Genomic DNA, 14,700 nt, shown 5'->3' with positions numbered 1-14,700 from the left:
TGCGCCCGGAGAGCCCCAAAACGACAGATAACAATCTGTAATCTACAGTATAGAAGCGAGCCGCTGGAGCCGCTGGAGCCGCTGGAGCCGCTGGAGCCGCTGGAGCCGCTGCTCTACAATCAGAGACGATAAGAGGCGGCCAATATCGCGAGCCGTTGTCGCGGCCTGCTGGCGCACCAAGCTCTGATGGGCCCACGCGTGGCTGGTGCACTCTTCTCCTCGTTGCGACCAAGATGAAAAGGCCCGATAAGCTCGAGGCACGGGCGCCCAGAAGACCAGCCATTCGCGACGAAAGAGCAGAAGCCAACCGGCGCTCGTCGCGTGTCCGTGGGCCATTCAGCGCTATTCGCATTTTTAGATTAGCGCCAAGGCCTTTTCGCGCCCGTAACAGCCGTCCGGCTAGTCAAACGTCCCGGTCAGCTTTCCGCGCAACTGCAAACTTAATTGCCGCAGCCGATAAGCGCGCCTAGGCATTGATTGTCGATAGCTCGCTATGACCGATGAGCCTTTGGGCGTTCTCGGATGTCGGACGGGCTTACATGCCGATGGAAATGTCCGATAAGGCGGCAGGAAGGGAGACAGAAAGTGACTAATTAGCGCTGGCCGAGAGGCTCGCTTTTCCCACAAATACGCGAGATGCACTGCGATTTCACGGGGGAGATTAAATTCCTTGCATTCGTTAATGCTAATTGTGGCTGAGCCGTGCTCCTCCCCCTCTTCCCGGCCTTCGCATTCGCCTCGTTTTTCATTCTCGGCGCTCGCGGGCCCAGCCCTTCCTAGCGCTTGACGAATCGCAACTGGAACTCGCCGATCCAGGCTCGCAGCCAGCCCGGCAAACTTTCTCGCGAGCCAAAAGACCCAGCGAGTTCTCGGCGTTCCCGAGGCGGCAGATTCGCAAGTCGCGCTCGAGCGACATTTACGCGCCGGCACGTATGGAAGCGGCAATAAACGACGCTCGTCGCACCCATAAAAGAAGCATAAGAATAGCGCCACTGCTGCTCACACCAATTATCTGCTCCGGCGATTTCAGCTCGATAAAGGATTTTCAATTTGTCCGGGCAATTTTCGTCCGGGAGCAGGCAGCAAGATACATCCTTTCCCGCTCCATTTCTCTTTCAGTGGCTCGCGCGCGCCCTGCCTCTTGCTGGATGCGTAACTCGGCGATTACATGACTGCGCTCTGTGCTCCTTGCAGGCAGGCATCGACGAGCCGCCTCCTTTTCTGCAGTTTCTACAGAAATCTCGTACTTGCGAGCGTTCGCGCCATAGACGACAGCTTTCATTGAAAGAACGTCTACGTACATGTGTCAAATCGGAGAAGCGGAATCGGTTAACTAAGGCCGGATTTCATCTGGCCGTTGCGGTCTGTGCCTGGCTCTTCTTTTGCAGTACAGTGGCCTGGCGACTTGGCGGCTTTAGCGCGCCGCCGCTAGTCGCTGCTCTCTCGGTTGTCCCGAGAATTTCTCCCCTTCGGTCGAGATCGATCGACTTGATTTTCGCGGAAAAGCGGGCAATAGAAAGCAGTTGCCACCAAATATTGGAATATTGGCACGAAAGTTGGCGGTAGCTGCGCGCACGCGGTATCAATTATAAACTTAGCAGCCGGCGAGAGAGAGAGCGAAAGCAGCGGCACTCGCAAACATCGCAGGAAGCATTGTTATAACAGTTGGCGCCTTTAGACGCGCGGGCGCGTAACGCGATACGGATAATATATGCAATACATCATCGCGCAGCAGCGAGAAACTACGGCGAAACCGCCGCGAGATAAGATAAGGCAAGTCCTCTGCCGCGGCTTTGCCCTCCCCTGGCAACTTACATCCTCTCGCAAACTCGATAATAACTCTCGAAGCGTCGACGTCGACGAGTAATTTTCACGACAGTAGCGACATCCTTGGGCCTCCCGCGGACTGCAGCTTCGCCTGCTTGCCTCTTTTCTTTCTCCTCTTTCGGCCGAATTTCAGATTAGAATCCTAGCCCAAGTTGGCCGGAAGGGAGGCGCGACAAACTTGCTCGCGCGTCCAATTTACATGCAGACCGCGCGTTTCTGCCACTGTTTGGCCCAGTTGCCGGCAACCTGCTCACTTGCTTGCTTCTCTACCCCGATCATTGCCTCCTCCCCCCCCCCCTTCTCTCTCTCTCTTTTGCTCTCCCTCCTCGGCGATGCTAATCGTCACTCGATACCGCCCAATCCGATTAGCTCAAGGCCAAACTTTCAAGTCAGATCTTTGGCTTGTCTCTCGCCAGCTTACTACCTAGACGTGCTTTCCCGTTCGACCAACAATCGCTGCACTTGTTCGATAGCCAACGAAACATTCAGCAACAATCACGACAATGATTCGCCAAATTTTTTGGCCCATTCGGCGTCCTTTGTATGCTCGTTCGCATTTATCCGATATTCGGCAAGCTGAAAGCTGAGCCAGCGGAAAGGAGCTTTTCTATATAGGCAACGCATAATTCCCATTGTTTGGCCAAATGAGGCGCAAGAATCGCAAGCGCGATTGCATTTGAATAATCGCACGCCGCCTCTGGCTCTGCACTGGCTGTGTGACTATTAAATCGATCGTTTGTTATCGATGCGATAACTCAGCCCCCCCCCCCCTGCCCGGCACTTTATTGATGACGGTTTTGTTTCTTCACGCTCAATACCGCCAATTATTCGGCTATTCATTAAGCCATTTGTTTTTTTTTGATTTACCGTCAATGCGCCCTTATTGGATATTCGCGTACTAATGCCTGACCGGACGCTGACTCGCTCCACTGGCGCAAATTCCTGTCGCTAAACAAATCGCTTTCAATGCGAACGTGCAAACGCTCTCCTCCTTTGAATCACCAGACGATACCAATATTTTCTTTGTTCTGCTTCGAGAAAAAGAGAAAAATAAGGAACTCGCTCATCTCGATTTCAACTTCCAAGATTCTTACCGACTACTTTTTCTCTGGCGTAAGCTTGATTAATCAAATTTTCATCAGCTTCAAGAAAAAAGTTGGCTAACGAACATACTTCCTTCGGAGAGTAGTACATCGGATTTACTCTCATCGTTCATTGTGTGCGTCTCGCCGCTACGAGAAAAGCTCCGACTTATCATCGCCTCGATTACGCGCAAATAGAAAAAAAACTTTTCTTCCACCCCGCGGAACTTCATCCGCGCGCGCTTTAATTTGCATACCTAACAGCGTTATCGCTGCGTGCGGCTGTCGACCTCCCTCTCTCTCTTACTCAAGAAGGAAAAAAGTTGCAGGCCTTTTCTTTCGTCTTTTTTTTATTCATTTTCTTCAATCTTGGCTCTCTATTTTCTCTCTCTCTCTTGACTTTTTTCTTATGTACATGTACCTATTCCTTCCAACGCTTGAGGATATGCATAAGTTTATGGGTAAAATATATGAATACATATTTGAACCGAAAAAAAGGTAACATAAATTTCTCAAGTTTTATATATATAGTCTTAAGAAAGAAGATGCCCATCGTTATTTTAATGAAAAAAGTTACAGCCAAAAGAATTTGTAATTTTTTTTTCAAGAATGAAGTATAAAAGAATGATTTGTAGGAAACAACCTAACAACGTTTTAATCATCGCACTCGTGAAATAAAAACGATGCGCGTAGTAAAATAAACAAAATAGTACGTTCGTGATTGTTGAGAGGTAGGTTGCATGGAAAAGAACGACGTAGCGTCTGTGGTATTGTGACGAGCTGTGGCAAGCATTACACAGCCTCCCCCGTGAGATTTTGGGCGAATAAGAGAAACGGTTACGACGTCGACGTCGACGTTATCGCGTCCGACCAATCGCTTCCGTTATTCCAGCTTCAGCGTTGGAAAATTGTTATTACCCGTCGTAAAAGCATAAGTTTATGTTTCGTGCAGTCGGGGTTGCTCGTATCGCACGCATCTTTCGTCAAGTGTCAGCAGTTAGACGGCTCGCGCTGCTTTATGATAAAGCGCTCCACTTGGCGACGTTTGTTTGTACAATGGAGCATGAGCGATGGGGGTGCTGGTAAAGCTTCGTCGGGCCATCCGCATAATCGCCAGTTGATGCATCAGTCAATGCAGAGAGCTAGAGCACAGCGGGGGGTGCTGCTGCTGCGAAGTCAGTCCTGGACGGGAGCTGGAGTTGCGCAATGGTTTGCAGCCAGCGCCAACAACGGCACGACAACGGCACGACAACGGCAACTCGCCAATGAACACCGCGCCGAAAAGGGCAACGCGCGGCGGAGATAAGCGAGGCTCGAGTGCGCTCGAGTTCCGTTTTCTGGCCCGGTAGCAGCTTTCCGCTGGAATTTTTCAAGCCGGCATCGCGACGCCCAATGTCGTGGCACCGTTATCTTACAGATTGCACCGATCGTTGGGACACCTACCTCTATGCCTCTTGATAACGAACGATCGAATAATGATGCCCAACTTGTTCGTCTGTTGCAGCTGGGTTTCTTCACCTACTACACAGTGGTCAAGGGTAAAGTGAATCCTTCGGGGCCGGTCCCCATCGACAGTGTATTCATCTACCGACCAGACAAACGGCTTGAACTCTGGAGGTTCGCCTTTTACATGTTCCTTCACGCTGGGTGAGTACACTCGCACTTTGCCTCGCGCCGTGGTCGTTCGGCATCTCTTGGAATACTTTCGCGCGAATACTTCGAAATTTGTGAGGGTGCGCGCGCAACTTGCTTTTCTCCGGTCAGATTATCGACGACGATCATTGGTGTGCGACACAGTGCGCCTCGCTGCGGCTTCTTTTTCCGCGATCTGTCTCTCGTGTGCTCGTGTCTCTTTGCCCAAGCGTACGTATTTAAAAAGAGCTTTAGCCACAACCAGCTCCTTGCAGCGATGCGAAACAACGCCACAAAGACCTTTCTCTTCGATGGGCTCTTGTTTAGAAGAGCATAGACCGTCGCCGCGACGTCATTACTTAGCTCGTACCTGCGAGGATGGCGCATCATTGCCCAGTACTCGCCGTGAAACGCTCCACTCGTACGGAAGCTCAAGGAAGAGCATCTTTTCGCCTCTTCCGCGGAAACTTTTCTTCTGGCGACAGTAGCGCCGTAGCGCTGTAGCGCCGTAGCGCCGTAGCGCTGTAGCGCCGTAGCGCCGTAGCGCCGCGTCCGTTCAATTGATTAATAGACTTTTCACTTAGCCTCGGAAACACGCGTTAGGATTTTGAAGCCGACAGCAAAAACAGGCGCTGAAATGACGATTGGCAGCGAAGGGCGGGCTGGAGAGAGAAATGTGAGTCACGCACGAAAGCGTGAAGAGAGAGAGAGAGAGCGATAATCGTATGCAGATTTGCAGCGCGGCGCGCTCGCAGGTCACGCGAGAGTCGAGAAAAATACGCGGCTGGGAGTCGTGCGCGCGAGGCGCTAAGGTTGGCCGATAACAATTGCGCAATCGCCGAGAGGAGGGAGGGAGAGATCGAGCATCCGGGCAGCGTTCGCACGCCTTTGTCGCTGACATTCGCGCGTGGATTTTCTCGCGCGTCGATAAACCGATTGCCAGCGATACCCAAACAAGCTGCGCGGGCAAGTGCCGCGACGCGCAGGTAGGAAAGCGCCGCCTCGACCCGTGAGAACGGCGGTTTAGCGGCGCTAATTAGCGGAAGCAGCGCCGCGAGCCAAGGAAACGCGTGCGCGCACGCGACTTTTGAATGGGATGCTGGCAGACGCGTCGCTTTGAAAATAAGACTCGTTGCGATTTTGGCTGCGAGAAGAAGAGCCGGCAGTGCGCGCGCGCGCGCGATCGACTCTCTTTCTCGGGCGCTGAGAACGAGCATTTTTGTCGCTTCCCGTGTGAAAGTAGCCAGGCCGCGTGTGCGGCGGCGGCAGCGGCGGCGGCGGCGGCGGCGGCGGCGGCGGCGGCGGCGGCGGCGTGCACCGATCGGACGGCGGCTTATCGAGCCGGCCGATTGACGGCGCGGCGTGCGCAACAGCGAAGCTGCAGTGGCGCCGTGAATCGTTGGTCCGCTGCCGGCGCGCACCTGTGGCCCCTGGGCAACAGGGAAGCAAGCTAGGGAGTGGAGTGCGAGGCCGCGGCGGAAGTGAAATGCTGCGCCGGAAGCTCCTGGACCCGCGTACATTTGAATAATGATGCGCCTCCGATACGACCTATATAGGCGATTATGCGCAGAGCAGCCAGGCGCTCGGGCCATTACGCTCCCGGGCCGCAGGAAGAGCGCCAACGGCTCGTTTTCATTCTTCTTCGACGCCGCCTCGCTGCCTTCTTTATTCGACTATCGGCTTTCGCATTAGGCTGCACCGTAAAGTGGCGCAATTATGAAAATCAGGACGACACGCCGCGGCAGCATTGTTTATTCAAACGCTTTCGGCGCGGGGATGGCGACCGACGACGGACGTGCGAAAATAAAGCAAAACACGATAAGCGCACTAAGGCAATCGGTTAATACACTGCCCTATCTAATGGCTAAGGCTGAGGCATCGTTGCGCGCCCGCCCGTGGCGTTCTTCTTTGTTTGCAATCCATTAGTATATTCTACGCGCCACGGTAATACCACGGGACTCTCGCTCCATTAGACGATTGCATCGACTAATGGGGCGCGGAGTATTGCCGATATTTTTTATCTTTTCTCTGGGTTCCAGCAATTGGCAAATTCGCATCGATTTTCGATTTGCCTGGTCGTCTCGCTGGCTCCGTGTAATCTAGAATTGTTGAATCTTTGAAAAGGCCAGCGACCAGCCCTTCGTAGCGCAACGCTCAGCGAAGAACGAGGCTTATACGGGCAGCGCCCTGTGGAACTCATGGGCCCGCGAGAGAGCGAAAGAAGCGGACACACATTCGATTTTTGGCGTTTGAGATAAGAGGCAGCTTGTTACGGCGCTAACGAGAAAACGCGAGAGCAAACTGCGAATTTGGAGCCAACGCACGAACCACGAACACAACTCGATTGAATAATTTATTGGGATACGCCTTGCGTTTAGCCTTGCTTCCTTCGTGCCTTGCTCCTAATCAATTGCTCCACGCTTACCTTTCAATTGCATTTGTTTGCTTTTTCTCGACAAACTCACACTCCCTTCCCTTTCATTTCCATACTCGAAAGTAGATTCCCATTGTTGAAATGATAAAATTCCAGTGAAAACGCTAATCGATGCGCGACTAACGAGAAACGAATGCTGCCTCCAGGGTCGTGGCTATACTAGAAAAATCAAACGAATCAATCGGCAATGAATCGAGCGACAAACGAACGGAAAAACAGCGATGCGTGCAGAAAAGGAACAAGAGAGAAATAAGCACAAGTGCCGCTACCGTGAGAGAAGAAAAAAGAACGGAGAGTTGTCGAGTCGTAGGCTTGTCTCTGGGTGATAAATGGAAAGTGCAGTGCGAGCGCGTCGACGCGAAAACTCCTCGCTCGGCTTCAAACGACATTTTCGCTCTCTTTTTCTCTCTTTCGCGCAGGCAACTTTCCATTTCGCCAACTGCGAGCGTCTCGTTCGCTCTCTCTCTCTCTCTCTCTCTCTCTCTCTCTCTCTCTCTCTCTCTCTCTCTCTCTCGCTGGCAGCCCACCGCACGGATTGATCCGTTTTCCACTCGGCGAAATGCGCCAGGCAAAAATTCTCGCGACGACGAGAAATGCTTTCAACTCTGCGACGCTTAGACGCTACTACTCTTGACTGATCGTCCCAATCGCGATCCGTCTCAGTGGGCATTTTCGGTTGTTTAGAGCAAACGAACGTCAGTCCAACTCTACGCCGAAACGTTTCTTTGCACACACCTATGACAGTTTGCTCGCGCAGTGCTGTTGTAGGCGATCGACCGATCGAGCTGTGAAGTTGTGTTTTGGCGACTGAATCGGCGGCGGATGCGTCGGTCAAATATCTGGTTTTTGATGGAAGCTAGCGCGCCATCGAAGTAGCGTGCGTCACGCGAGAACGATCGAAGCTGCTATTGGCAACGAGTCGCTCGCCGATAATTTGGTCGTAGGTTTCGTACGTCGTACGCGCTTCGAGCAAACAACTCAAGCCAGACGTGCTGGTTTTTGTTTCAGATGGCTCCACCTGCTGTTCAATCTGGGCGTGCAGGTGGTCGTGGGTCTACCGCTGGAGATGGTGCACGGCAGCCTGAGGATCGCCGCCGTGTACATGGCCGGTGTGCTCGCCGGTGAGTTTGCCGAGCGATTGGCGAGCGACGAAACAATTAACGCGAGCGCTCGCCACCGCCGGATTTTTAATTAAACTTGCAAGCTCCAACTTGAACCGACGTCGCGCGTCATAATAACGCGCACGACTGAGCCGAGTCTTTTTATTTTGTCGAAGCAATTATAACTTAAATTAGTTTACCGTGGGCTTCTCTCTGCAGTTTCGATTAAAGGCGCCCACCGCGGCCTGTCGCCAGCACAATGCCACGCACGCGCTCGTGCGCCACAACAAGACAAAACGAAAGGCCTCAGTTGGCCGCTGATCCTGGTCCGCGAGTACTCTACGCAACTGCCTGCCACGGCTCTCGTCGAACGGAATATAAAGCTCAACAGCGCTCAGCGATGTAGCTCGATGTAGGTCGAGTCTGTTTGTTAAACAGACAACGGCAAAAACCAAGAAGAGCGCGATAAGGCGCCATGTATTATCTCTTTGGTAAAAGACCTATACCTGTGTAGCCCAACTTTCATACGAGAGAGATAAGAGTCGCGCGTCGTATATTCCGTCCCTACTTTCCTAATTTCCCACGGCCGATCCTTATCTATCTCGCTTATGCCGCCGCGAGCGCGCGAGCGCGCGAACGCGCCAACGCGCGCGCCCTGCTTAACAATTATTTCTCGTATCCTTCGGCCAATTACGATTCATTTTCATTCTTTTATCCTCCCACGAAATAACTCTCTTTAATCTTCATTCGCTTGTAGACAGAAACAGATTCGCTCTGGATTACTTTTCTTCTCGGATCAACGAAACGTTGCTTTTCGCCCCGTTCTTATTCCATTTTAACTCGAACAGATCGCGTTATCGCCTTGCCCGTGAATACTGCCGCGCTAACAAGGAAAATATTTACCGACGTGTTATTCATGCCGACTTGAACCGACATTCCGCCGGTTCAAGTCGGTTTACGCGCGCCCCGACCACGTGACAATTCATTTCACGCTTTATTTTGCCTTTTTTCATCTCTCTCTCTCTCTCTCTCTCTCTCTCTCTCTCTCTCTCTCTCTCTCTCTCTCTCTCTCTCTCTCTCTCTCTCTCTTTTTGGCAACACTGTTTCACCATTCGCAGGAGAGGAAAGAAAAAACAAGTCTCTCATCCTGCATTCGACCGCATCGGATCACTTCCGCCGCAGTGAAGCAGCGCTCGTTCGTGCAGATATATACGTGTATCGATGTTCCGGAAAAGTCAATAAAAAGAGAGCCCTCAAAGTATTTTCCTCCCCGGCAGAGAGAGGGGGGGGGGGTTATTTTCTGTTTTTTACCGACGTTCCTTTCAATCAACCAAAAAAAAAATGCGCGCGAACAAACAAATATTGGCAAATTTTCCGTGCGGGATAGTTTTGTAAATATCCTTTGGACGCGACGTCGAATGCAGAAAATAACAGCATGCTCGTTCGCCTTTGAGGAAACAAAAAGCCAGAGAATTTTGAGTCTGTCCGTGCATGAATCGCAGGTAAATCGCGCGTAAATCGCGCGTAAATCGCGCGTAAATCGCGCGGTAATTGTCGTTTGAAAGTGCAACCAGTGCTGCGATTCGAGATGTAAGAAGCAACGGGCGAACGACAAAGTACGAAAAAATGCAGGCGAAACGGAGGCAAGCGTGGCTCGTGCGCGCGGAGAGATAGAAAGGTCGAAGGGGGGTTGTGTTCTTGAGAGCGCCAAAGAGCGCGTATACCGTGCGCCACGGAAAACGGTGCGATCGTTATAGCTTTCTTTATTTTTTCAAAGCAGATGCTCTTTATCAACTCGGTCGCGGATTGTCGCAACCGTACAATAACCCAATGAGTTGTTCACGAGCTTTCTTGGCCTGTTGATCGGACACGAATCGGCATCTGAATCGGCATCCGAATCGGCATCCGAATCGGCATCCAAATCGACATCCGAAGCCACACCGCTGCGAAGGCTAATGCGCTTGCATCGATGCCTCCGGCTTCGTCCACGTCCGAGTCGTAATGGTGCCCCGAATTGATGAGAGCTCGTCGCTCACGTTTCTTCCTCTTGCGCTCTCGCGCGGATGATCGAGCAGACTTCGCTCGCGGCTCTGCCGTCTCTCAGCGGTCTTTCCAGAAGGACCAAAGGACCGTTTGCCACTCGACCGGACGATCATCGTACAGTCTTGCGTCGTCGATCTTATGCCCGGACAATCTCGCTCGATCTGTTCGAAATTACGATTTACGCGCCGGCATTGACCATTAATTAAGAGCGCGTGTTTGCGCTACTCCAATATCGTCGTCGTGTTCGCATGCCAAACGGACCACCACTCGTGACCATCACTATTGGCAATGATAATACCGCGATGCTGTTAATTCATCGCTATTGCCCGAGCCAAGCTTCAAGTTCGTCTGGTGTTGGATTTTTCTCCGAACGTTTATTTATTTAGTGAACAAAAATAAAAAGTAAAGTATGCAGACAAGCTGAGTCGAACTGACGCCCGTGGGTCGCTTCGACCAGTCAAAGGGATGCAACGAAAACGCGGATCAAGACTGCATCTCTATTTGTTTCTCTGCTGCAGTTCTTGTCCAAATGTTAAATGAATAATCTGCCGTTGCTGGTCAATCGCGCAAATTATATTATGACGATCAACCGACCCGTGCAACGTTCGACTGACGCTCGCTCAACGTTCACTTGCAGGTTCTCTGGGTACATCAGTCTTCGACACGGACGTGTGCCTGGTGGGTGCCAGCGGCGGTGTGTACGCACTGCTGGCCGCGCATCTCGCCAACGTGATGCTCAACTACAACAACATGGAGTTTGGCATCGTGCGCCTCATCGGCATCTTCATCATCGGTAAGTCTCGAGTGACTTTCGCCCGAATTCTCCTCATTCCCTCCGCGGACGCTCGTGTCGTGTCGGTGTCATTGGCCAGTCGTGCTTGATCAGTCCGAGCTGCACTTTTCGCAGCCAATTACACAGCAAGTGCTGTGCCTAGCCAATAGGCTCGACAAGCCTTGGCCAATCGACGCTGAGATTCTCGATTGCAATGCACTCGATCGATATCCGATCGGTCGTTCGTTCGGCCAGCGAGCACAGCGAAACCTGCCGTTTGTACCTTGTCAAGCGACAATCGCAGCCAAGACAGTTAATACGGTCTGGTGTCCGACTGTTTCAGCGAGCGCCGACGTGGGCTTCGCCATCTACGACAGGTACGCAGCCGAGCAGCTGGGACCGCCGGTGGCCTACGCCTCGGCGTCGGAACAACTGGCAGGCCCGCCGGTTTCGTACGTGGCGCACTTGACCGGGGCGCTGGCGGGCCTGACGATCGGTCTGCTGGTGCTCAAGAACTTTGAGCAGCGACTGCACGAGCAGCTGCTCTGGTGGGTGGCGCTGGGCGTGTACGCCGCCTGCACGATATTCGCCGTCATGTACAACCTGCTCCACCCGGACTACCCATGACGCGAGGTGAGCTTCGCTTACGGCCACCCGGTGATGAGGGTGACGTAACGCGAGGCTCCAGAGCCGCCGCCGCCGCAGCCGCAGCCCTCGTCGTCGTCGTCGTCGTCGTCGTCGTCGTCGTCGTCGCGCCAGAGACGAGGCTGCGTGTAGCATTGGGCACAGCGGCGGAGCGGTACGGTGAAGCACTGGCCAAGGAGCGCCCCATCGAGATAAGACTGAGAGCGAAAGGAGCGAGAGGCGATACGCTAGGCGCGAGGCGCGAGGACGAGCGATATTTTTCTGTATGGCGCTGCGATCGCAAAGCGTGCGCCTGTGCTGTTGTTGTTCATTGTAAATATTGTACAGCTAGAGAGCGAGCGAGTGGAACGGGTATGCGCAGCCTGTTGCCTTCTCTTGCCTTCTTTTGCCTTCGTTTTCCGTTTTTTAAACGTTCCGAGACAGTCCACTCGAGCTTGCGCTTGTGATTCGCATTCCTTGAGAGATTCTTGAGATGTACCAATAAGTAAGCTCACTCGGACGGATCGTCCAGTTCGTCTCGAGGATTCGACTGTGTTCTTAAGTTAGTCCTGTCGTGGCGGTCGCTCGTAGCATCGCGTTCAGCCGTCCTTGTACGCGCCGAAATTGGGCTGTATCGCAAAGGCAAGTCCGTGCGAACGTCGATGCCAGACGCTCGTCTGTCCGCTGACTGTCGTTTATTCGGCGCAACGAACCGAGTTGGTCGAGTTTACCGTTTGCGCGCGCAAGGGAACGAGCAGGCGGCACGGCGGCACGGCGGCACGGCGGCACGGCGGCACAGCGGAGCAGCAAAAGCAGCAAAGTCGACCAAAAGCAGAGCTCGCGACGGAATGAGAGTAAGAGTGAGAGTGATGAACGATGCTAGTCAATTAGTACTCAAGGGCTGGACGAGCGGAACGGCGCGCGAACAATTCAGTCTGCTGTGCGCCTACGCACGTACAACAGGGAGACTCGCGCGCTACTTGTCTGTGGAGCACTTTACACGCAGAACCGATCGCTTCGGCTTCTTTGCTTCTTTGCAGTGATGAGCGTTTGGTTGCTCTCTTGATCGCGTTTCTTTGCTCTCTTTCTTCTTTCTACTTCATTTTCTTTCGATGTCTCTTCAGAATATTTAAGCCACTTCTGCCTTGTAGAGTGTTTCCATACTTTCCCGTTGCTAAAGGATAAGCTTGCAAGCTCGAGGCTGATCTCAACTATTTGCGTTGTAAATATACTTGGGTGAAGGATTGCTGATAAAGAGTCAAATCGAAATGTGTATAGCAGTTCTAATCATTGTCAATACCTTTATTCTAAAGCTGAAACCCTGTACTACGTTTATTATTTATGTATAAGTGTGCAGAGAAAGAGAGAGAGAGAGAGAGAGAGAGAGAGAGAGAGAGAGAGAGAGAGAGAGAGAGAGAGAGAGCGAGAGAGAGCGAGAGCGAGAACGCCCAAGTGTTTGTGTTGATTAAAAAGGTATAGCTGTGTCGTCGCTGAATCGCATTAGATAGTCTATTTATTTGTGAAAAGTCATTTCAATGCAATTTGTGTTTTGTTTCTATTCCGTACAAAGGCGGTCGTTTTATGTATACTACAACTGTAAGCTCGTTACGATTCTATATACATCCATTACGATCTATGCTTCAACGTAAGCAGTCACAATTAATTGTATCTGCTTCTGCAACTTAGTAATTAAGGTTTCTTTTCACTGTCACCATGATATTACTTTAGATAAACAATCACTCGTCAAAATAACAATCCATGGTAATGGTGTTATGCAAAAACATTTTCCACGGAATGATTACCATAAAGGATGCCTGAATCGAATCGAGCGCGTGAATGTTTTAAAGTGAGAAACAAATTGTTTGCTCGTGTACCTTGGAATCTCACAAAATATTCAAAACCTTCAATGTTTTAAAACAAGAACTACTTAGGCAAACGTGTAGAGTAAATGCAGTTTAATGCTCTTTTCCCTTCTATCAAGTTAGGTGTCGTTGTAATAATTATTTTTCACGACAGAAATAAGAAAACAATAAATACTGTCGAGAGATTCTAGAGTGCGTGACGCAAAGTTTTACTATGGTAGATTAAAAAGAAAAAAAGTATATATACACATAATAATTTATATTATATACGGTCAGTCACAAGTCCACAAGCCAAAGAGGTGGAGCTAGTAGAAAAAAAGCGTTTCAAATGTTTATTGTATAACTCAACGATGATTCCTCGCTAGGATATTTCGCGCAGTGAAAAGCTTATCGCTGGACGAGACAGAGAAAAGTGTGCGATGGAAAACAAATGTAATTCCACATATTTCACATGAAGCAGTGAGAATAGCTGTTTTTTTATTTATCATGTTTCATTGCATTTCTGCCCTTGAGAGTAATGGAAGCGTATCCTTTGGCACATTTGCTCGACGTACAGAGATGCACTGTAATTTTGTAAATTGAAGAATAATTAAAACAAAAGATATCAGTATTTTTCCTAAACCTTCGCATCAGACAATATGAAAATATCCTTGTACAGAATGTTGTATAAAATTAAATATTCGAACGATATGGAACTCTGGTGCCAATATTTTTATGATATATATTTGAAAACTCGATTGCATTCTAAACAACTCTTGTCATTTCAAGTGATAGAATTTGAATTCGAAGCATAATATAAGCATGCTATCTATAACAAAACTATTCCATCCTCAAATTTCATAAACATATTTTCACCAGAGTCGTCTTCTCGAAGCAGTCATAACAGTTCGTTTAGTCGATGCGCCAAATAAAATTATTTCGTTATTCTTATCAGCAGTGATAGACGATTCTAGAATCTATTGATGCACCAATCGATCTTTGTTTGCATAACAAAGCGGACAATTATTTATGATGGCTAGCATTTAAATGCATTTACCAAATATTTCTATAAGTAATGATACGTTCCCTTAGTAATTATAATTTATATCTTACAGTTTGGATCAAAAGCTCTGTACTGCCAGCGAAACTTTTTTCTTGAAAATTTGTCACAAATTAAAAAAACAATTACTGCGAGAAAAAAACCAATTGTATTTATTGTAACTTTAAAACTGCTAATAAGATTCTGTAAAAAAAGTTTGAAAAGGGAAGAAAAGGCTTTTACAAGTCACATTGGTATGATTGCACTTAATTCAAAATAAATACATTTAATTATTATTATTATATA

The 14,700-nt window shown here is 50.1% G+C and overlaps 1 protein-coding gene across 3 annotated transcripts in view; it reads left to right on the top strand.

Moving 5' to 3' along the window:
* Window positions 1–14,679, top strand: part of LOC131671979 (protein rhomboid) — a 186,451-nt gene extending 171,772 nt beyond the window's left edge. Inside the window, exons 4-7 of one of the 3 annotated variants that reach the window (XM_058948848.1) lie at window positions 4,414–4,556; window positions 7,984–8,096; window positions 10,756–10,911; window positions 11,234–14,679. In XM_058948848.1, coding sequence (XP_058804831.1) covers window positions 4,414–4,556; window positions 7,984–8,096; window positions 10,756–10,911; window positions 11,234–11,517 — 696 coding nt within the window. In that variant the 3' untranslated portion in view covers window positions 11,518–14,679. The remainder of the gene's footprint in view (window positions 1–4,413; window positions 4,557–7,983; window positions 8,097–10,755; window positions 10,912–11,233) is intronic. The other 2 variants (XM_058948846.1, XM_058948847.1) reach the window with 2 other exon arrangements.
* Window positions 14,680–14,700: the final 21 nt, after the last annotated feature.

This window comes from Phymastichus coffea, unplaced genomic scaffold (assembly GCF_024137745.1).
Source record: "Phymastichus coffea isolate CEN01 unplaced genomic scaffold, Cenicafe_Pcof_1.1 PCOF00140, whole genome shotgun sequence".
NCBI classification, from domain to species: Eukaryota; Metazoa; Arthropoda; class Insecta; order Hymenoptera; family Eulophidae; genus Phymastichus; species Phymastichus coffea.
Note: the sequence above shows the minus strand (reverse complement) of the source record. Positions and strands in the feature narration are given on the sequence as shown.